The 22681-nt window shown below is 50.8% G+C and overlaps 3 protein-coding genes across 7 annotated transcripts in view; 1 reads left to right on the top strand and 2 right to left on the bottom strand.

Annotated features, from left to right (window-relative positions):
• Positions 1–600, top strand: part of Mrps7 (mitochondrial ribosomal protein S7) — a 3420-nt gene extending 2820 nt beyond the window's left edge. The window contains exon 5 of the mRNA XM_028752885.1: positions 110–600. Within this exon, the coding sequence (XP_028608718.1) occupies positions 110–331 (222 nt within the window). The 3' untranslated portion in view covers positions 332–600. The remainder of the gene's footprint in view (positions 1–109) is intronic.
• Positions 601–1117: 517 nt separating this feature from the next.
• Mif4gd (MIF4G domain containing) lies at positions 1118–6115 on the bottom strand. 2 transcript variants are annotated; one of them, XM_028752802.1, is made up of 6 exons: positions 5931–6115; positions 5041–5172; positions 2791–2900; positions 2495–2650; positions 2288–2380; positions 1118–1837 (listed from the first exon to the last, which is right to left on the bottom strand). In XM_028752802.1, exons 2-6 carry the CDS (start codon positions 5120–5122, stop codon positions 1610–1612), a joined length of 669 nt encoding a protein of 222 aa, XP_028608635.1. In that variant the 5' UTR covers positions 5123–5172; positions 5931–6115; the 3' UTR covers positions 1118–1609. The 2 variants fall into 2 exon arrangements, with proteins under 2 accessions (XP_028608635.1, XP_028608636.1); XM_028752803.1 differs by having other exon boundaries at positions 5922–6078.
• A 2313-nt stretch (positions 6116–8428) lies between these two features.
• On the bottom strand, positions 8429–21003 carry Slc25a19 (solute carrier family 25 member 19). 4 transcript variants are annotated; one of them, XM_028752937.1, is made up of 8 exons: positions 20923–20981; positions 20501–20626; positions 17427–17596; positions 17095–17250; positions 14046–14216; positions 10895–11078; positions 9830–9960; positions 8429–9030 (listed from the first exon to the last, which is right to left on the bottom strand). In XM_028752937.1, the coding sequence occupies exons 3-8, from the start codon at positions 17556–17558 to the stop codon at positions 8848–8850; spliced, it is 957 nt and encodes a 318-aa protein (XP_028608770.1). In that variant the 5' UTR covers positions 17559–17596; positions 20501–20626; positions 20923–20981; the 3' UTR covers positions 8429–8847. The 4 variants fall into 4 exon arrangements, with proteins under 4 accessions (XP_028608770.1, XP_028608769.1, XP_028608771.1 ...); XM_028752936.1 differs by lacking the exon at positions 20501–20626 and having other exon boundaries at positions 20923–21003; XM_028752938.1 differs by lacking the exons at positions 17095–17250; positions 17427–17596; positions 20501–20626; positions 20923–20981 and adding an exon at positions 14310–14501.
• Positions 21004–22681: the final 1678 nt, after the last annotated feature.

Genomic DNA, 22681 nt, shown 5'->3' with positions numbered 1-22681 from the left:
GTCTGAGAAGAGACCGGTTTCTGTCCTCAGGCCATCCCAGGAGTCGTCCAGAGACAGTACACGGTAACTTGTTAGCCCCCACTCAGCTTCAGCTTGCCTCTTGATCCAGGTCCCCGTGCCTCTGACTGACCGACGCCGGCGCTTTCTGGCCATGAAATGGATGATCACAGAGTGCCGAGCGAACAAGCCGCGCCGGATGCTGATGCCAGACAAGCTGTCGCACGAGCTGCTGGAGGCGTTTCATAACCGAGGGCCCGTGGTCAAGAGGAAGCACAGCATGCATAAGATGGCGGAAGCCAACCGCGCCCTGGCCCACTACCGCTGGTGGTAGCAGGAGAGCAGGGGTGGGAAGGACACTGCTGCGAGAAACCAGCGCAGGCCGGAGAGGTGGCTCAGTGGGCAGAAGCACTGCTCTTTCCAAACCACCTGGTTTGGTTCCCAGCACCCACATGGAGGCTAACTAACCACCTGTAACTCCTCTTCCAAAGGTTTCAACACCTTCTGACTACTGTGGGCGCCAGGCTTGCACATGGTATACAGACATGTGCAAACAAAGCATCCGTACATACAGGACCACTAATAAATGTTAAAAACACTTGAGCTACTGTCCTGGTGCACAGTTCTTGAAGGAAGTTAAGGATGGAGAGTGCTCTTTGCAATGCAGTCTTCATCCTGTGATGCTCTGATTCTCCATGCCGGCTAGAAGTTGGGTGGCACAGCTCGAGGGAAACTGCCTCTCACTGTGAAAGCACTCAGGAGCATGTGTTGTCCAGTAATCTAGATCGGTTCCCCTGCTCCCCTGCCCCCATAAAGACAGAATGTGTCTCCTTAGAGATTTCCTCAAGAAACTAAGGTCCAGTCTGGATTAGAATAAAGACCTCTGGGGCTGGAGAGATGGCTCAGCCGTTAAGAGCACTGACTGCTCTGCCAGAGATCCTGAGTTCAATTCCCAGCAACCACATGGTGGCTCACAACCATCTGTAATGGGATCCGATGCCCTCTGCTGGTGTGTCTGAAGACAGCAACAGTGTACTCACATATGTAAATCTTAAAAACAAAACAAAAACTCTCTTCCTTCAGCTTGGGGTACACCTTTGGATCCTATGGAAAGATGCAGTTTGGGTTCAGAAAAGATTTATTAGAAAACTCTCACCCCCCCACCTGGTGAGGCAGTCACTCATGAAAAAGGACTGGAGGAAACAGGCTTATCTCCACAAAAGTATAAAATATATAAAACACCATTTCTCTTGTAACTTGCCCTTCCTTAACATCCCAAAGCATTCCACCAATGGCTATAATTGCCCATTTTACAGATGGGAAAACTGAGGCACCAAGGTCATATTGCACCAGTGGTATCACAGTTCAGTGGTTGTTAGTTGATTTTCCCTACCCAGCCAAGGTGGAAGGTGGTAGGAAGCTAAAGGGACTTGCTGGCAGGGGAAGACAGGACAGTCTTCAGCCAGGAGACAAGTCTGTTTGGTTTCTCCACAAGTCCAGAGTGAGGGAAGGGAAGAGGGCAGAACCAAAGCAGTCAGAAAAGCCTAGAAGGGGCTGAGGCAAGGACTCAGGTACCAGCTTGAAAAGAGGGTCACAGGAAGGCTCGCGGAGCTTAGTCAGAAACCTCGCTGTAGTAATACTTGTGGGCAGCGGGCGTGGTCTTCCAGCCGGCGGCCCGGAACTCCACGATCTCCAGCAGCAGCAGTCGGCCCAGGGAGCTCAGGCCGACCGGGAGCAGGAAACCATCCCGGATCAGGATAAAGAGCTCGTCCATGCGCTGCCCGTTCATCTTCTCCAGCTGCTCCCCGACCCGGTGCAGCTGCAGCACCAGGCAGTCCACCTGCAGGGGCGGTGGGAAGGCCTGGTCAGCCAGGGGGACGGCCACATGGCACGAGGAGGTGACAGCACCTGCTGGCTACCGTGCTGCATTCTGACACCAGGGAGCATGGCCCAAATCTTACCAAAAGGGACTTGTCCAGAACATTCTGAACTCCAAAGCAGGCCTGTCTCCACAAAGCAGGCCTGTCTCCACACACTGCTGCTTAACCCTCCTCTCCTGTAAACCAGACTCACAGCTGGTTTCCGGGCCATCTGTACCCACAGCTGGCCACAGCTTTTGTCATTCCTAGCACAAGGCTCCAATAGTAGAGCCTTGGCCGCCGTGTTCTGGATCGATTCCAGCCACTGTAGTTTGTCTCGTGATGCCTACAGGCCTTAGATGCCCCTGCTGGGCCTCAGCTGAGGAGCGGTGCCCTGCAAGGCCTCCGCAGCCTTGTCAACGGTCACTCACCTCCTCTTCCCTGCTCAGACTCTCAGGCTGGGCCAGCTGGAAGAGACAGTCATAGACAGGGTTAACCAGGGCCATCATGGGCATGTTGTTCACCTGTGGGGAGAGCAAAAGCAGCAGGAAAGCCGCATTGGTGACAGTTGGGAGCGGTCCAGCCTTGCCTTGGGACACAGGCCTTCACTGCTGCGCAGGTGACTTCCCTTGCCTCACCCTCAGGTAGTCAAAGATGTTGCAGATAAAGGTGACATAGCAGACCCAGCCCTGCAGGGAGCATGCTCGAAGCTGCTCCCGGGCATCGTACTCCTTCTGTAGCCGGTTGAGGAGCCCACGGCGGAAGACACTCTGGCCTGCTTGCTTACTCTCTGCCTGTGAGCCAGAAGAGAGGGCGGTAAGCGGTGCACAGCCACTACCTGCCCTAGTCTGTCTAGACCCTTCTGCTGGCCAGCCTGTGCCTGACCCTGAGGGGGCAGCCTCAGGGCATTCCCCCTCTCTGCCAGCCCCCGAACCTGAATAATGGCGTAGCACATCCGTCCTGCTTCCTTGCTGAATACGCAGTCCTGCAGAGAATGGTCCACAATCACGTTGGCTACTCTCTCCAAGTCCACAGCACCTGGATCTGGGCAAGGACAGGAGGGGAGTCTACAGCCGCCTGCTTAATCGCATTTGCCCCTTATCTGATGAGGACTGACATGGGTTTTGTTTTTCTTTGAGAGAGAAACCATCTCCACCATGTAGCCTTGGCTGGCCTGCCACACTGTGTAGACCAGTCCTCAAACCCCCAGAAATCCACCTGCCTCTACAGCCTGGGTCCTAGGATTAAAGTCAAGCACCACCACACACAGGACAGGGGATATTTGTAGTAAATAGGGCGCCCCCAACAATGCTTAAGAGATGAAGGGAAAACCAGCGAGAAGGCACTAAGGAGGTAGAAGCAAGAAATATCAAGACATTGGGTAAAGACAAGAGTTCCAGGATAGTCTGGGCTACATGTGACTGTGTCTCAAAAGAACGGAGTTGGGTTGAGTGCTACACACCCATAATCCTAGGAGGCAGAGACAGGCCAGCCTGGTCTACATAGCAAGTTCCAGGTCAATCAGAGCTACATAGGGAGAGCCTGTCTAAAAAAATAAAAAATAAAAATCAAATTTGAAGGTGTAAAGGGTATAATTTAGGGAAAAAGCACTATGCCTTCTATGTGTGGAGCAAAGACTGGAAGCAAAGCAACCAAACCAATAGAAACATTTTCTCAGAGAAGGCAGGTGGCTGTAGCCATGCCTAGGGCAGCTCTGTCAGGACCCCGCTGCCCCGTCAGAAAATGGGAGAGGTGACGCAACGTCTCCGTAGGTAAGAGCACTTGCTTTTGCAGGGGACCCAGGCTTGATTCCTGGCGTCCACGCTGGCACTCACAGGCGCCTAGAACTTCAGTTCCAGAGGATGTGACACCCTTCTTTGCCTCCACAGGCACAGCATATGTGTGGTTCACATGTAGACAAGTAGGTATAAACATAAATAAACAAAATCAATGATTTGTTCTCTGCCAGGAACAGCGCAAACCTTTTATCCTAATATTTAGGCGGAAGAGGGAGGCCGATCTCTTGAGCTGTAGGCCAGCCAGGGAGGATGTAGGATTAGGAGGCTGAGGAGACCAGAGGAGAAGTGTCGTTTCTCAGGCTACACATCTTTTATTTTCAGGCACTTGATGCATGTACACTGGATGCCAAGACTTCTTTTTTTTTTTTTTTTTTTTTTTTTGGAGATAGCCTTGTCTTGCGATTTAGCTCTGGCTGGCCTGGAGCTCACCATGAAAGTTTTTAAAGGTTTATTCATATTATATGTATGAACATTTTGTTTGTGTGTATGCATGCATACCATGTGTTTGCCTGGTACCGGAGATCACAAGACCGAATGGGATCCTGGGAACTGAGTTACCAATGGCCTTGAGCCTCTCAAGGTCCTCTGCAAGTCGTGTTCTTTATGCTTTTCTGTTTTGTTTTGTTTTGGTGACAGCATCTCACTATGTAGCCCTGGCTATCCTGGAACTCATAGAGATCCACCTGCCTCTGCCTCCTGAGTTAAAGGTGTACAGCACACTAAATGCCCTAAACCACTGGGCCATCTCTCCTAACCCAGGCACTCTCTCTATGTTGAGCCGTTTGGCCTTGAATTTGTGCTAATCCTTCTACCTCTGTAATCTGCTGGGGTTACCGGCATGAGCCACGAGCGTGGCTTATGTGTTCTCAAAACACAGAGGCTCCAGACATGAGTGGCTGTAACGGAGACTTCTCCAAAATGTTTAGCTTAGCACATGATAGCAATTGCTAATTGTTCTGTCAAACTTCTGTCCTGTAACAGAAGGGCCAGGCTGATCCCCTCTGCCAGGCTGATTCTCTAACCTCTGTCCAAACCAGGCATCTCTGTACATTCAAGGGTGCTGATTCACCAAATGCAAAGATTTCAAAAATGAAGCAGTGTCTCCTTTCATGGGTACTTTAAATATAACTCTGTGATACATTCTCCAAAATACTGGCTTAAATGTAGCATTCCTTCCAGATCGAGAATCAGCTTGTGACTTACTCTCTGAGTACCAAGGAAGGGCTTAGGCATTGCTGGCTCTGGGCCTCAACCCCCACTTCGGCTCTTACCCAAACAGAATATTCGTCTGGGAACCTCACTGGCTCACCAAGTTGAACTTTGGTAGTGTGCTGGATAGTTTTATGTCAACTTGACACAAATTAAGTGGTAGGTGGTAGGCTCACCTTTGAGCGCGGTCTTGAGCAGCTGCTGAGTCTCTGCATCGAAAGACTGGATTTTATAGTCATCTCTACTGGCCTCGCCCATGACGGTCTAGCCCCGGCAGTTTTTCACTGGCCTGAAACTAATGACAGCACCTGAGAAGCAAAGACGGTTGAGGCTTCGAGTGTGAATCACAAAGCTCCGGATTCTAGTCCTGCAGGCACTGGGCCGGCCAGACCAGGCCTTGGGACAGGTGGAACTGGACTTTCTGTCGCGATCAGTGGTTGGCTGAGTGCCCACCAAACTTGACTTCGGGTGGAGTACTTGGGCATCTAGTAGACACCTGCTGCTCAGCCGAAGGAAGCCCAGGCTTCTGGGATTATATATGAGAAATGAAGCGGGAATTCACGTAGGGTCGCAGCAGGATCTGGGTTATTAGCAGTCAGTATCAGGGTAACTTTAGGGGGGCAAACACTGAACTGGGTGTGGAGAGGGAAACGTCAGACTCGCTCATATCACCCAGCATAGAGGATGCTGGCTCAGTCCGAGCCGCAGATCCTGATACCAGCAGGGCTCTGAACCCCTCTCTCGCAGCGTTTGCTAGTGTTTCCAGCCTACAGGGCCCACCGCGGCAGCCGTTGGGCTGGGGCTGGCCTGCGTGGGAGGGCGCTGCGCGGCGCGCGCCCGGCGTGGTACCGCGCGGCGGCGGCGGGGCTCCTCTCGCGTTGCGGCGCCTGGGCGACTCGCTAGCGCCGCCTGCCGGCCACGGCCTGCCCTCGCCTCCGCACCCCGCCGCCGCCCCCGGCCGCTCCCTCGCTTGGCGCGGAGACAGATCGGCACCCGACAACTGCGACACCGCCACTGCCGAGCGCCGCGAGCTCACCGGACCCTCTCCCCTTCTCACCCGGCGCACCTCCGCCTTGTTTCTGACCGCAAAGCCCTCCGAGCGCTGGGCCGGACCCGCCCTGCGTTTCGCATGAAGTCCTTGGTCTAACCGGGTCGCACTCCGCGCCGGGGTCACCATGTCCCTTGCCGGGCTCAGGTGAACTGGGTCAGAGACTCCCCGGCCGAGCGGAGTGGGAGGAGCCTCCGGAAGGCGTGGCCTGCTTAGGAGGAGGGGCGTAGTCGTCTAGGGTTTGCCCCGTTAAAGCCGAGGGTAAGGGCCGGGGCACACCCTGGCAACCCCCTCTCCTGCCACTCAAGACAAAATAAGTTTTAAATCAAAGGGGCAGCCACGATAAAGGACTCTGGGTCTTTCCTGGGGGAAGTCGGGAGCATCACGGATGGCTGCGCGCGGGAGACCAGGAGCCAAAGCTCGCGGCTGTTTTAAGAGTTGCCACAACACTCGGTAATAGGTACAACGGAGAACTCTCTGTGGCAGCACAAGAAGCTCCTGAGGGTAGGGTAACGAGGAGCACGGAATTTACTTCGATAAGATTTCATTAAAAAAGAAAATCAGGCCGGGCGGTAGTGGCGCACGCCTTTAATCCCAGCACTTGGGAGGCAGAGACAGGTGGATTTCTGAGTTCGAGGCCAGCCTGGTCTACAGAGTGAGTTCCAGGGCAGCCAGGACTACACAGAGAAACCCTGTCTCGAAAAACAAAGCAAAACAAACAAACAAAAAAAAACCAAACAGCCGACCCTGAATCTTCTAGGTTAAGATAAAGGAGAAACGACATCCCACCATTCAGGAAAACACATTAAGAGACAGGATAGTCTAAGGAGGGGAAGTGAAGAACTCACAGGCTCCTGGAAGCCCCTCCCTAATAAGGGTGTAAAAGCATCGAGGGATGGCCGAATTGCACTCAAACGAGCTAAGTTTGAAAAGGCTGAAGCCAGCACACACGTGTGCAAGCAGCACCATGAGCTGGGCTGCCCAGCACACTCTGAGACTGCTCAAGTTGACCTGAAGAGGCTGGGACCCGCTGAGCTGCCTGGAGAACTCTCCAGTTGGGCTGCCTCCAGACTGACCGCACAGTGTGCTCCATGATCACAGCTTTCCTGAGCTCGGCAATGCTAAGCTGAGCTTTGGGTGATGTAGCTGTCTTTGAGTCATTTTTGCTTCTGTAAGTAACCCCAGGGAACCTCATTGGCTCCCCTAGTTGGACTTTGGTAATGTGTCGGATAGTTTTATGTCAAGTTGACACAAACTAAAGTCATCTGAGAGGAGGAACCTCAACTAAGAAAATGCCTCCACACGATCCGGCTGCAGGCAGCCTGTAGAACATTTTCTTAATTAGTGATTGATTGGGGAGGGCCCAGCCCATTTTGGGTGATGCCATCCTTGGGATGGTGGTCCAGGCAGAGCAAGCCCAGTAAGCAGCACCACTCCATGGGCTCTGCATCAGCTCCAGGTTCCTGCCCTGTTTGAGTTCCTGTCCTGACTTCCATCAGTGATGAACAGTGATGTGGAAGTGTAAGCCGAATAAACCCTTTCCTCCCCAGCTTGCTTCTTGGCCACGGTGTTTGTCACAGCAGTAGAAGCCCTGAGACAGATAGTATCCTTACAATGGTCTGTAATCAGTTCCTTCTCTGGAATATAAATTTATTCACATCTCTCCAGGAAAAGGGTCACTAAACACTCTGCTGCTCCAAGTCCAGGAAGCCAACAGCCCACCCACCTCAGAAGCCCTCCCAAGCCACCCTGGGCCTGCAGAATCAGCAGTCAAGATCAGAAAAGGTTCAACCACCAGGGGAGGGCCACAATGGACCACAGAGGAGTGAGACTGACAGGCAGGGCAGAGCCCTGGTTTCCAAGATCAGGGCCATTCCCAGCAGGCATTACAATCCAAGTTATGGCAAGGGGCTGGAATCCCACAGAGTCAGGAAACCTCTCCTCCCTTCCCTCTAGAGACCAACCCCACGGCTAGGCTTGAGCATGGGAAAGATGGCAGTCATGTGATTCTTCTCTCGTGCCATGAACAAAATGTCCCCTCTTCATCTAGATACCTATGTCTGATCCCTGGCTCTGCTAACAGGTGCCAACCATGCCTCACCAGGCTGTCAGACATCCCATCACTGGACTGCTCTGCGGCTGAGGCCCATCTAGGATTGAAGACAGAGTGTGAGGCATGCAAGCAGAACTGATGACGGCCCCTGGCCTGAGTACCCTGCATGCAGCAGAGCTAACCCGCACCCAGTGAGAGGGGAGCCACTCTTGTCAGCCATTCAGCACACCCCCTTCACTTCCTGCCTTCTGCCTAGGAGCTGTTCTGTCTCCGTTTCCTTCCTGACCTGTCCTGGAGCCTCACAGACACAAAAGTCTGGGCCTGGGAGTTAGAGCTACCCACACGATAGGGTTTCCCCCTAAGCTGACGAGCATGGCTACCTCAGGGCTACAAGCCAGAAAGGGCCCTCCCATCATCCTCCCTCAGCTGGGATGTGGTTCCTAAGCTACAGGAGTGACACAAGAAACACACCTTTTACTTTAATGTCTATTAAATAAGTTGGCAGGAGAAGCAGACCAAGTCATGGCGTTTAGAACTGTGCCCAGAGCCCAGCCCCACCCGTCTGCACTGCAGTGTGGTCCTACCAGGACTAGGAGCTTTCTCCCCAAAACCAGGACTGCAAAGATGGCCAGTTCCTTCCGGGTTGGGCTAGTCAGAGGTGAGGTGCACGTACCAGGCTCCACCACCTCGGCCTCCTTTCTACAGTGCAAGCAGTCCCTTCTCTCTTCCTTCTGTTCAGCAAAGACCCTTGCCTTCTTCTGCCTTCAGCTCTGGATGACTCTTCATGCTCTCGGCAGCTGGCCAGGAGGCCAACCAGACAGCAGCCATTGCTCAGTATGAGCTCAGAGCCAAGTCTCGTTGGGGAGGCGCCTCCTGCCTCAACTATCTGTCCTCCTTCCTTATGCACTGGAAGAGGTTACAGAAGAGCTCGTACCAGAAGAACATGAAGCCGGTGGAGAGTGCGGCCTTCATCAGGCTGGGGGTCAGGCCCTTGAAGAAGCCCCGGGCACCTTCCTCTTGTAGCACTTGCTGGGCGAGGTCCAGGAGGCCCCTGTAGCTCCGAACCTGGGGGAGGAAGGTGCAGGCTGAGGAGGAAGCAGTGACTAAAACCAGGACCGCGCAAGTCAGCTCCTGGATGAACAAGGCCCTGGATGAGGGCACTCTTCATTCTTTGTAGCCTGTGAGAAGCTACAGGAGAAGCAGACCAAGTCATCTCATTCTCTTGCTCCCCTTGGTCAGCAGGTCTAAATAAGGCCAGCACTAGATCGTCCCTGACTGGTGCCCACCTCTATCCTGGCCTATGTCCTCAAGACATAGCCCTTCCCTGTGTTGTGCTCCAAGGACACCCGATGATGAAGACACTATCCTGCATCAAGTCTAAGTTCCAAGTCTGGCTGGTATTCAAGGCATTTCAACATTTGGCTCCCACTGGTCCTCCATGAGCGCCCCTCCCTCCAGCCAGCCAGATCACACTAGTGTAGGAAAAAGGCCTATGTCCTGGGCTCTTGCCATTTCTCCCAATCTAAATTCAAATGCTCTCTTTGGGATATCTTGGTAGATGGAAAAATAAGGTTACAAAACCTTGCATTGTGTAACCTTATTTTTATTTTATTTTTCCACGTGTAGCACTGGTTGTCCTAGAACTTGCTCTGTAGACCATGCTGGTCTCAAAACTAGCAATCTTCCTGCCTCTGTCTTCCAAGTGCTGGGATTAAAGGTGCGTACCACTACCACCAAGCTAACCTTGTTTTTATAAAAATGTGCAGGTGTGTTTATGCAAAGACATAAAGCTACAGAAAACCAAAGCAAGGACAGGGTCAATACTGCCAGTTCCCTCAAGATCCAGCTGCACAGGATGACTTACCTGGCCAAAGGCAGATCGGGCACGTTCAAAGCCGCGCACCTGCAGGCGCTTCTTGAAGAGGTCCAGGGGATACGTCAGAGTCTTGCTGATGACTCCAGATCCACAGCCACAGAGCAGGTTCTTAAGGTTTCCTGAACCAGACACCATGTTGAGAAGGAAGGGAGAAGGTAAACAACATGACAGGGGACAGGGAACAGGGGGAGCGGAGCGGGCAGGGGCAGGGACAGGGGGACTGCCCAGGGTTTTAGAGCACCTGCTGCTCTTCCAGAAAAATCAAGTTCTGCTCCCAGCACTGACATCAGGTATCACTCACAACTGCTTGTAACTACAACTCCAGGAGATATTTTGGCATGGATACTAAAATAAATCAGGGCTGGAGAGAGGAGGCTCGGCAGTTAAGAGAGCTGGCTGTTTTTCCAGAGGGCCTGGATTCCAATCCCAGCACCACATGGTGACTCACAACTGCCTGTAACTCCAGTTCTAGGGGAGCCAATGACCTCTTCTTTCCTCAAAGGGCACAAAGCACACACATACAGTACACAGACAGACAGACAATACCCACACACATAATCCATCACAGAACGAAACCCCATAATGATCACTGTAGAGCCAGACACAGCCACTGAAGCAAGAGTGACAACAGGCACATTAGCCAACTCAGTAGCAGGGTCTGCTGTGTAGTCATTCCCACCAGGAGGCACAGAGCCTGTGAGTCCCAAAATGAGAATGGGAACACTGTACCCCTCTCCCCGCAAACAAGAACCACAGAAGTAAAAAGTAAAATACAAAAACAAAACAAACAAAAAGCCAAAAAACCCTGCAATTTGTAAGTTGGGCTTCTGACAAAACGTGGACAGTAGCAGAGCCATTCTCTGGAAATATGCTTGCTTCCGGAAGGTGTGGAAGAGCCGGAAGGAAGCTCCCTCTATGCTGCAGGACTTGCTTGTTCTGCTAGCTCTGATGCAGAGCCAGGGGCTAACAGTCAGCCTTAGCTTCTGACAGGAAATGCATTGCCTTGAAGGCTCCCAGAAGCTGTGGCCCAGGCTAGGCTGTGGGGCACCTCACCTGTTTGCTTTCCGTCTGGTGGTATGAGCCAGTCATAGGCACGTTTCAAGGAGCGGTAGCAGGAGAACTGCAGGCCCGCGTAGGGGAAGATGGCGATCACGGTGGGAGTCAAGCCTTTGTAGAAGACGAAGAGGCCCTCGGTCCGATACATGGTCCGTATGGCCTCTCGCAGATTCTTATAGATCTGCCCATGCACATGCACAGTGTGAGTGAACCTTGTGAGGCGGATTCTGCCCAAGAACAGCCCAAATGCATCTTTCTCCTATCTAAAACCCAGCTTCCAGGAGTGTAACTTTTCCTTTTCAGTCTAGGAAAACTAGAGATAAAAGTAAGGGGGCATGGCTGTGTGGGGGTGTGGCTGTGTGTAATGGCGCATGCTGCAGTCCTAGCACTTGGCAGATGAAGGCAGGAGGAACAGGAGTTCAAGGCCAGCCTGGACTAAATGAGACCTATCTCAAAACAAAACTAAAATTCAAAAGGACAGCCAGGTGTGGTGACACTCGTCACAGCACTTAGTAGACAGAAGCAGGAGGATCAAGCGTTTGAGGCCAGCGACTGGAGAAATGGCTCCATGATTAAGAGAACTTGGTGCTCTTCCAGGGGATCCAGGTCCAGTTCCCAGCACCACCACAGCGGCTAATAACCATCTATTAACTCCAGTTCCAGGGTCCCCAACAACCTCTTCTGGCCTCTGTGAACACTGCATGTACACAGTGCATGGACATACATGTGGGCAAAAACCCATACACACAAAACCAAAATCTCAAAGACAAATGTTTGAGGCCAACTGGGCATCGCTGGTAGTACACACTTTTAATCCTGGCACTCAAAAGGCAGAGAGGCAGGTATATCTCTATGGCTTCTGGTCTACACAGCGAGTTCTGGGCCAGGGAGGCCTATATTGCAAGACCTTGTCTCAAATGAAAAGGACTCAAGCTCAGCTTGAGCAACTGAGGCAGACCCTGCCTCCAAACTCAACAAAGCAATAAAATCTAGAAACTTCCATAATTGTTGTTTTCTCATGAGCATACAAACAGATGACACTGGATCCAAGCAAGCAGGTAAGAAGAGCACTTTCTGCTCTTGGAGAGGACCGAGGTTCAGTTCCCAGAACCCAAACAGCAGCTCGCCAGTTCCAGAGCCTGCACGACACACATAGCGCACAGGCATAAAACACTCACACATATAAAATAAAGTCAGTCTTTAAAAGCACATGTCTTGTGGACTGCAAAGGGATCCACCTGAACTCTGAAGGCCACTATGCCAGGGGGCAAGGGAAAACCACTAGCAACAAAGACCCTGCCCACGTCTTCCATGGAGATCACAAACAAGAACGACACAAAGAGTGGATGGCTCTTTTCAAAGTCCTTCCCAGAAAGGCAGGAAGCAGGGTCTAGACTGACGGAAAATGTCCCAGAGGCCAGCGTCAGGTTACTCTGAGAGGACTGCAGGGCATGCCAGGGGAAGCTGGCCTGCTTGACTCGGGCCTTTTGTGTGAATGACTCTGCTTCTCAGCTGTGCTAGGCTCAGAGCAGGTCAGCCCAGAACGATGCCTTGCTGCCTGATACTGTAGCCACCTTTTCCTTTCTATGATCTTTCACCAAGAACTGAGAAGCAACAGGAAGTCCAGGACAAGCTGGGCTGTCATCACCCACCTTCCCGATAGCCCAGGAGCCAGCACACTGCTGAGACCGACTCACCCCTCACTCCGTTTCTCCCCCAGGACAGTCACCCCAACCTCCAATTCTCCAATGAATCATCCTACACAGCTATTTGGCTCTTCTGGGCCAATCCTGTTTTCCTGACTATTCCTATAGGACTTTGCTTTTGGAACCAAAATATCGTAAGAATCTTTTCCAACTGGAGTCTCCATCCTGAGTAACACAAAGGCCAGACAAAACTAGAGCCATTTCTAAACCAAACATTCTCTCGACACCAATGCAGCCATAGAACGGGCAGACAAGAGACACACCCATACTGGTATTCCTAAAAGACCTTTTATAGTTTTGACTTTATGTGTATGGGCATTATGCTGGCTGGTCTTATGTTTATCTGACACACAAACTAGAGTTGTCTGAGAGGAGGGAACCTCCATGGAGAAAATGCCTCCATGAGATCCAGCTGTAGCCATTTTATTAGTGATTGAAGGGGAGGACCCAGCCTGTTGTGGGTGGGGCAGTCCCTGGTGGTCCTGGGTTCTATAAGAAAGCATGCTGAGCAAGTCAGGAGTAGCAAGCCAGTAAGCAGCACCCTCCGTGGCCTCTGCATCAGCTCCTGCCTCCAGGGTCCTGCCCTGTGTGAGCTCCTATCTTTACTCCCTTTGATGATAGTTATGTACAAGTACAAGATGAATAAGCCCTTTCCTCCACAACTTGCTTTGGTCATGGGGTTTCACTGCAGCAATAGAAGGTGTGAGACAGTTGTGTTTTTGTTTTGTTTTGTTTTGTTTTGTTTTTTTGCCTCTAGGTATGTCTGTTTCACATGCAGGACCTGCAGAGGCCAGAAAGTGGCTTTGGATCCCCAGAGACAGGAGTTGCGGGTATTTGTGAGATGCTTGTGGGTGCTGGGGATTGAACCTGGGCCCTCTAGAACAGCAGCCAGTGCTCTAAGCCATTACATCATCTCTGCAGCCACTATGTTTATTTCTTGTGTGGGGGCCTAGGCACACTTTGTACACGTGGTCAAAGGACAAAAGCAACAGGATTCTCCACCAGATGACAGCACCTTCCAACTGGGAGCCAGGATGGGCCCTAAGTTGCTTTTGTCAGTGTATTTGGTCACAGCAAGAGGAAATGTCCCTAAAACATAAAGCTTGGCCCGATGCTGTCAGTGAGTTCTTCCTAGACTTAGCCACGCCACCTCCTTCAACCCAGTGAAGAAACCCTGAGGACTAAGTCCCCAGACACCTGCCTTCATGCGGCCCACTGCTGGGCACTTCCTGTTTTGGTCCTGCAGGCTGTACTCCCAGAAGGCTATAAGCTTCTGGAGAAATGGACCAGAGCAACCTGCAGAGCGCAGGTCATTGACAAGCCCCACAAACCAGCTGCTGTGCTGAGAAGTCAAGGCACCGTAGCTTTGCCTCCTGAAGGGACAGGCCCACTCCTGAGCTCTCTCCTCAGCTCGGCTCCCATGTCTGGTCCTGACTGCTCACCTTGGGCTCACCCTGAGCTGCAAGGCGGGTGCGCAGGACATCCACAGGGTGCACGGTGAGGGTGGCTGTCCCAGCAGACAGGCCGCCACATATGAAGTGCGCTGAGAATTGGTGCATTTGATACAAGTTGGCTTGGTAAAGCAGTTCGGTCAGTTCTTCAAAGGCCAAAAACTGCAAAAGTAAGTGGAAAACCACTGAGGGCATGCCAAGAAAACAACCCCCTGGAAGGAGGATCACGCCATTCTGTGCACTCAGACGCCTTACCTTTACCTTGTGGGCAGAGTAGGAAGATGCATTTCCTACCCCTCAAGTCAAGCCAAGTATCCAGATTAAGAAAGAGGGCTGAAAGCCGGTCGGTGGTGGCACACGCCTTTAATCCCAGCACTTGGGAGGCAGAGGCAGGCGGATTTCTGAGTTCGAGGCCAGCCTGGTCTACAGAGTGAGTTCCAGGACAGCCAGGGCTACACAGAGAAACTCTGTCTCGAAAAACCAAAAAAAAAAAAAAAAAAACTCAGTTCTATTACCCACATCTGGAAGCTCACCATTGCTGTAACTCCAGCTCCAGGGGATCTGATGTCTCTGGAGGCACTGGCTCTCGCTTGCACACACCCCACCCACATACACGTAACTGAAAAATCTTTAAAAATGAAAGAAAGAGAAGATGTGGACAAGCCTAAGGTGTGGTTCAGTGGGAGGTCACTTGCCAACACAGGCCCTGGCACCCTCTCCTCTATCATACAAACAACGACAACAACAAAACCAATAGCTTCCTTGGTAAAGTATTTGCGCTCCAGCACCCACATATAAAGCAGGGAGCCACAGTGCATGCCTGTGACTCCAGAGCTAGCAGCTGCAGAGAGAGACAGAAGGATCCATATGGCTTGCTGACCTGCCAGTCCTGTTTCAAAATGTACAGCAGAGAGCTGGGCATGGCGGCAGATGACACTAACACCAGCACTTGGGGGCAGAGGCAGGCGAGTCTCTGTGAGTTTTAGGCCAGTCTGGTCTACAAACTGAGTCCATGACAGCCAGGGCTCTGTTACACAGAGAAACCTGTCTTGAAAACCCAAAAAACCAAACAAACAAAAATATACTATACAGCCAGGTGGTGGTGGTACATACCTTTAATTCCAGTACTCTGGAGACAGAGGTAGGTGGATCTCTGTGAGTTCAAAGCCACAGTGTGTTCCAGGGCTACACAGAGAAACCCTGTCTTGAAAAACCACATTAAAAAAAATGCATGGGAGAGTGAGGAGGATACATCTCTGGCTTACATATATACTCTGGCTTACAGACACAAACACAGATGCACACACATGTGTACATACAGACACAATCACCACAGAGAGAAAGACAGAAAACAGAAGAAAAAAAAAGAAGAGAGAAGAAACCCCACAGAACTGTTTTATGATCACTTTCTGAGTTAGGGCCTCACGTGGAGGCCTGGCTGGCTGGAACTCGCTGTAGAGAGCAGTGTGACCTTGGATTTATGTCGCTTGCTCCTTCTGCCTCAACCCCTAGGCGCTGGGATTACAGGTGTGTGTCACTGTGCCAGGCTTGGAAGATCCAAGAACTCCATTAATCCACTGCAACCTAGGAAGAGCTATGTGACTCACGGCAGGGGAGTCTACACCACAGGGAATCACTCATATCTGTTGACAGCGCATTCCCTCAGACCATAGCTGCCCCTAACACCTCCAGTTAGCCAGCTTCCTGAGACCATGAAGCTGACTTCCTTCACAGGGTGCAATGGCTAACTGTGTGCCAGACAAGAACCTGGACAACACAGACATGACAACCTGGTACGCTTTAGACTTGAACAGGTGAGAGGGTCCCGCGGGGACACCCTGACACTGGCTCCATGAAGAGGCTCCTGAGGAGGCTCCTGCCCTTTCTCTTGTGATTTACTCACTGTTTTTACTTTGAGGGGAGTCATGTACCTATGGTGGTGCTCCACAGTCCCCGTTATACCAGCTGCCTCTCTGTCACCTTCCTGAGAATGACACTGGCTGACTGACTACCCACATACACATCCTCAGACACAGCCTTCTCTTCTGTAGAAACACAGAGACAATCATATCTACCTCACAGGATGACTGTGGCAGGTCGGGCCCACAGGCTGCATGAAATGCTCCCATCATCCCTGCCACGCCTTCTCATGGACACCTTGACATACAACAGTGCTCAGCTGAAGCATGGAGGGGTCAGAAGTGACAGGCTGCACGCTGCTCTTCACCCCACCATGACCAGTCAGGAGGTCATAGCAGCCGTCCTGCGATCCTTGAGGCACCTGCTGTATGTTCCTGTCATGCCCCGATGAGGCAAATGAAGCACCGGAGAAGGGGCTATTTCTAAAAATGGATGTGTTTGTGGGTAAGGGTGCTTGCAGCTAAGCCTGATGACCTGAATTTGAACCCCTGGACCCTAGCCAGGCACAGTGCTGAATGCCTTTAATTCCAGAACTTGGGAGGCAGAGGCAGGTGGATTTCTGTGAGCTATAGGCTAGCCTGTTCTACATAGAGAGTTCCAGAATACACAGGGCTACACAGAGAGAAACTGTCTCCAACAAAACAACTAAACCCCCAGTGAACCCCAGGACCTGTTCTGTCACAGCCTTCTCTTCTGGAGAATCAGAAAGACAGCAGGATTTATCTCTCAGGATGAAGGAGAGAGACAGAAGGAGAAACTGACTCCTGTAAATTGCCTCTGACCCTGACCCCCTGGCAACAATTGTTTAGTAAGCATGCCTCCTGCTTCGCTACTCAAGCAATAAACAAAAAGTAATCTGAAATTTAAAGAAAAATGGAGTACTACTAATTACCACTTGGGTCAGGGTCAGGAGGGGGAAGCGAACAGGCTGTGGGAGGGGAGGTCTACGGTGTAGCTGACTGGTAACAGCCTCAGGTGGTCAGAAGAGATTTCCCAGGTAGGCAAAGGACAGAGTAGGGATTGCCACCAAAAGTGACATCCTTACTTCCTCGGCCTTCCTCTGCTCCATGGAGCAACGTGACCCCAAGGACCAGACCAGGTTAGGTTCCCTGATACCTACTTGGACAGCTCCGTAGCCTATGGACAGCATCTGGGCTGGAACGTGTCCTTTCCAGAAGGCTCGTGGGCCCTCCTCTTTCAGAATCTGCTTGGCCGCCTGAAAGATCCCGTGGTATTTGGCATTGGGGTCACTTGGACTCAGGCGTTCAATCTGCAGCTAGGGATTAAAGTGCAAAAGGTCAGGGGGCTGGGAGTGGAGTAAACCACAAGGGGAAAGGTGAAGGAAAAGAAATACTTCATTCATCTTGACAGAATTCCAAGTTTTAAGAACTGTCTTTGCTGGGACTAAACCTGCCCCCTAGCCCATTACAAGGAACAGTGGGAAAAAGGTACCTGGAAACGGATCTTGATGACATCCAAAGGGCTGATCAGGGCACGAGTGACAAATCCTGACACTGATCCCGCCACCGCCACCTCCAGCTTGGAGTTACTCCTGGCATCTGTTTTGGCATCATAGCCAACCATCCCTGCCTCTGGTCCGTCCAAAGTCCATGAGGATCAAGCTAAGTGTAAAAGCCACAGAGTAAAGACACTTCCTTAGGGCCTCTTCTCCAGTACCGCCTCCTTGTGGCAGCCCTCCCTGCCCAGCCTTATTACTTACTACGGGATGCTACTTCTTGTCCCTGTGATTAGAATGTAAACCTGCACAGTAGGACAGTGGTGACACACACCTTTAGTCCCAGCACTTGGGAGACAGAGACAGTTGGATCTCTGTGTTTGAGGCCAGCCTGGTCTACAGAGCAAGTTCCAGAATGACCAGGACTACACAGAGTAACCCTGTCTCAAAAACAACCCCCCAACCCCCTCTCCATGGAAGCCTATGGAAACATGGCCTTTATTTAAACACTGTACCTTCCACCTCCAGTAACAGAAAAGATCCATCATAAACAAGGATGGTGGCTCAGTTAAAAACACTTGCTGCATAATCATGGACACTGGAATTCAGATCACAGTGTCCACACGGTTCAAACACCTGTAACTCTAGCTCCAAGAGATTCAGCACTCTCTTCTGGCCTCTTAGGGTTCTGCACACGTGTGTGGGGATGGGGACACACACGAGTGTACACACACACACACACACACACACACACACACTGGTGAGATGGAAGCAGGTGGATCTGAGTTCCATGACAACCAGGGCTACATGGAGAAATCATGACTTAAAAAACAAAACAAAAGGCTGCTGGTCATGGAGTCGCTGCAGTGACAGAACTTTAACTCAGATACCTCGGAAACAAAACAAACAAAACACCTACAAAAGAGAGGTCTTTAGAAAGACCATCAAATTAGTCCGTGGCTGGGACAAGCACAGTGACCAGGAGGTCAGGTCACTCGGTTCCCTCCTTCTCTCATCCACCCTGGAACATTTCCAGAAGGTTCTCCTGGGAGAGTTAGGTTAAACCAGGGCAGAGGACTAAGTCACTGAACTCTCTCAGGGGTGACTGGGCTGCTCAGTCCTTCACAGTCTCAAGTTTCCTGCAGTCTAGGAGGGAAAGGAGAGAGAGCAGAGAGGCAGGCGTCCTGGCCCGTTGTCCACAGAAGCTGAGAAGCTATCGAATCTGCCTGGAACCCCAGCCAGGAACTGCACCACTCAAACCAAGCTCGGGGTGGGAGAGGCTGGAGTGTCCAGACTTCCAGAAATGAACAGTTCTGCATTGCTGGATAAAGGTCCACAAGACTGGGTTTTGACTCTTAGGGAGACTGAGGCAGAAGGACCACAGTGTGATAGCCAGCTTGGACTACACGGTGTGACCCTGTCTTAACATAAAGGCTAAAAGGAAAGCCATGATTCACACCTGTGACTTGGCACACAGGAGACAAAGGCAAGAGGACCAGAAGCCAGCCTGGGCTATAGAAGACCTCATCCCAAGAAATTCAGACAAAATTCAAAGTGCCAGGCAAGCATGTACAAGACCCTGGATTTCGCTCCCGGCATCACGGGGGATTAGGCTGTGTGTTTGATCACAGTGTAGCTCAGGGGTAGAACCCCTGCCTGTTATGCACAAAGTCCTGAGTTTATAAACCCGTTGTCAATAAATAAATAAATAAATAAATAAATGTCTGCAGCTACAGAGATGGCTTAGCAGGTGAGGGGACCTGTTGCCAAGTTGGAAGACCAAGAGGCATCCCTGGACTCATACGGTGAAAGGACAGAACCGGCTCCAGAAAGCTATCTCTAACCTTACATGCTCCGTGTGGTATGTGTGTGACTGTATGTACACACACACACACACCAATAACAAGTAAATAAATGTCAATGAAATAAAACTAGTGTTCAAGTTCTGGCTCTCCCATAAACTACAAGCAGCTTTGACAGCTCCAGGGCGGGAGCGATGGTTCAGTGGTTAAAGGCACTAGCTGCTGCTCTTTTGTTGTGTTGGATTTTTTTTTGAGACAGGGTTTCTCTGTGTAGCCCTGGCTGTCCTGGAACTCACTCTGTAGACCAGGCTGGCCTCGAACTCAGAAATCCACCTGTCTCTGGGTTGTTACCGGAGTTCTGGGATTAAAGGTGTGTGCCACCACCACCAGGCTCTGGCTGTTGTTCTTACTAAGGGCCTAGGTTTGATTCCCAGTACCTACAAGAAGGCTCACAGCAGTCATTCCAGTTTCTGGGTATCTGAAACGCTGGCCGTTTCCTGCCCCAGGTGTGCATGTGGTGAAATACATGCGGGCAAAATGCTCATTCACAGCAAAAAATTTTTAAAAATGTCTTTTAAATGAAATGAAATACTAACTCAGTTTTCCCTTGTGGGAAGTGGGAGATGATGTCTGACTGCCTGGCTCAAACTGCTCATCAAATTAAGTGATGAAAACCAGTAAGTCACACACATCTACAAAGCTCTAAAAACGTCTGTCTTCCAGAAAACTACAGAAACACAAACCAAGGCTAGGAAAGTATTACATTTGGTAAGGTGCCCTGGGTTCATTCTCCACAAGAAGCAGCAGGGCAGTGGAGTCCCTGATCCCAGGACTTGGGAGGTTGGAGGCAGGACCAAGAGTTCAAGGTCATCTTTAATAACATAACAAGTTCGTGTCTAGCCTGGGTTACACGGTCGCAAACCAATAACAAAAATCAGTAAAGGGAAAAACTAATCACCTATTTATTCAGAAATCTTCGTGCACTAATAATCTTGATATCTAAACAGATAAAAATGATTTACAATGGGGCTGGAGAGATGGCTCAGCGGTTAAGAGCACTGACTGCTCTTCCAGAGGTCCTGAGTTCAAATCCCAGCAACCACATGGTGGCTCACAACCATCCGTAATGAGATTGGATGCCCTCTTCTGGTGTGTCCGAAGACAGCAACAGTGTACTAATAAAATAAATAAATAAATAAATCTTTAAAAAAAATGATTTACAATATAAATAAATATAAATGCAAGACTGAGACAGGGCGGCTGCTGACCTGACTGGCAGTGATGGGGTGCCAGCGAGTTTCATCACCCTGCCCCTTTTCTACATCAGATTCCACCGGCGGGTGGACAGGTGTCCTTCGGTGACTAACCGAGAGCCCATGTGATCTGTTGAGGAGCTGAGCAGACAGCCGCGTGAGTACACTGTCCAGGCGTGTCGGGAGATGGGGTGGGGTGGGGAGAGCTTCTCCGTGAGTCCCGGGCAGTGGACACCCCATGTGCAAATGCCTACGATGTGGTGGTGGTGGGAGGGATTCGCCTTCCGTGTCTGAAGATGCTCCCGAGGTAAGGTGTGCCACGTGAGCATCCGTCCCCGCCCCACGTGGATACCTGACCTTCTGTGTTCCGACACATGGAGTAGGGGTACCGGCCCCCGAGAGTACCAGGAAGAGAGCAAAGCCAGAGGTCCACTCACCTGACACTTCAGGCTCGGCCGGGCTCCTCAGGCTCCGTTCTCCCTACCTCTCAGTGTAGCCCAACAGCAAAACTTAACTGCACTTGCCAGTAACTGACGGGAGGCTAGGCCAATCACCGCGCAGCTTTTGCCCGCCGCTGGACGAATCGTTGTACGTCGGAGGGCCGATCCAATGTCACCGTCAAGGTGCCGCTGGGTAATGTAGTCTTCCGCTTCCAAGCCCCTCCCCCCGAGAAGCAGCGAAGAGATTCCTGGGAGATGTAGTCCCACAGCGCGTGTGCATTCCCGACGTCGTAAAAGCGCGGAGGGTGAAGCTGCCTTTTACGACCTTCTAGGCGGCCTCTCCCATTGGCGGGATCCTCTGAAGTCCGCGGGGGTTGTGTGATGTTAGGGCTCGCTGAACTTGACCCATTTTTTTTTTTTTTCAAATCAGTGTAGTCTCAGAATCCATATAATCTAAATTTGGAAAATATGGCGAGAAGCCTGGTATTATTAGCCTGGAGGACTGGAGTTGGGTCGAGCTTAGATGGGTTCTTTGGGATAAGAACCTTTAAGGGGTTGTATCCCTGAGGAAACTTAGGCACCGGAAGGATGATCAGTAGTTCAACGTCGTTCCCTGCTACAGAATTTAAGGCCTGCCTAAGCTATGTGAGACCCTGTCCCCTAAAACAAACAAAAAGTTTATCTGAACTGAGATTTAAGTCATTGCTGCAGTTTCTTAATGTATCATTACTTCCATGCTTTTAAATCTACGGTTTAGTTGTTACAGTTTATACGTTTTTAAAAAAGATTTATTTATTTTATGTATATAAGTACAAGCCAGCGGTCTTCAGACACACCAGAAGAGGGCTTCAGATCCCATTACAGATGGTTGTGAGCCACCATGTGGTTGGTGGGAATTGAACTCAGGACCTCTGGAAGAGCAGTCAGTGCTCTTAACCGCTGAGCCATCTCTCCAGTCCTTTTACTACTATTATTTTATTATTATTATATTATTATTATTTTTAAGTACACCTCAAGTAACAGCTGGCTGGGCTGTAATGAATCTCTAGATACCTTTTCACAGTTTGTCCTCCAAGTGGCAGAAATGGCAGAAGTTTTAAAAGATTGTGTGTGTGTGTGTGTGTGTGTGTGTGTGAGAGAGAGAGAGAGAGAGAGAGAGAGAGAGAGAGACCATGATACACAAGGAAAGGTCAGAGGCTGGCTTGAAAGAATCAGTTCTTGGGTTGGAGAGATGGCTCAGCGGTTAAGAGCACTGACTGCTCTTTGAAAGGTCCTGAGTTCAATTCCCAGCAACCACATGGTGGCTCACAACCATCTGTGATGGGATCCGATGCCCTCTTCTGGTGTGTCTGAAGACAGCTACAGTGTACTATATACATAAAATAAATCTTAAAATGAAAGAAAGAGTTCTCTTCTTCCACAATGTCCTAGGGGTTGAATTTAGTTGTCAATCTGGGTAGCAAGTACCTTTACCCCCTGAGTCATCTCCAAAGCCAGCCTTCAGATATCAGAAATTAATTTTTTTTTTTTTTTTTTTTTTTTGGTTTTTCGAGACAGGGTTTCTCTGTGTAGCCCTGGCTGTCCTGGAACTCCCTCTGTAGACCAGGCTGGCCTCGAACTCAGAAATCCGCCTGCCTCTGCCTCCCAAGTGCTGGGATTAAAGGCATGCGCCACCACTGCCCGGCAGAAATTAATTTTTTTAAGATAGGTTCTCACGTAGCCTCAAACTTTTTACATGGCCGTGAATGGTCCATAA

Source organism: Grammomys surdaster, unplaced genomic scaffold (genome assembly GCF_004785775.1).
Source record: "Grammomys surdaster isolate TR1022 unplaced genomic scaffold, NIH_TR_1.0 125940, whole genome shotgun sequence".
Lineage (NCBI taxonomy): Eukaryota > Metazoa > Chordata > Mammalia > Rodentia > Muridae > Grammomys > Grammomys surdaster.
The sequence above is the reverse complement of the archived record's forward strand: the minus strand, read 5'-3'. Positions and strand labels throughout refer to the sequence as shown.

Coding starts and splice junctions, on each gene's coding strand:
- Mif4gd (XM_028752802.1), bottom strand. CDS start 5,122: ATGGGCGAGGCCAGTAGAGATGACTATAAAATCCAGTCTTTCGATGCA. Junction 2,901..5,040: donor GCTCAAGACCGCGCTCAAAG/GTGAGCCTACCA, acceptor GTCCTTGCCCAG/ATCCAGGTGCTGTGGACTTG. Junction 2,381..2,494: donor ACATCTTTGACTACCTGAGG/GTGAGGCAAGGG, acceptor CTCTCCCCACAG/GTGAACAACATGCCCATGAT.
- Slc25a19 (XM_028752936.1), bottom strand. CDS start 17,558: ATGGTTGGCTATGATGCCAAAACAGATGCCAGGAGTAACTCCAAGCTG. Junction 11,079..14,045: donor CAGCTCAGGGTGAGCCCAAG/GTGAGCAGTCAG, acceptor GTGCATGGGCAG/ATCTATAAGAATCTGCGAGA. Junction 9,961..10,894: donor ACCAGACGGAAAGCAAACAG/GTGAGGTGCCCC, acceptor TGTCTGGTTCAG/GAAACCTTAAGAACCTGCTC.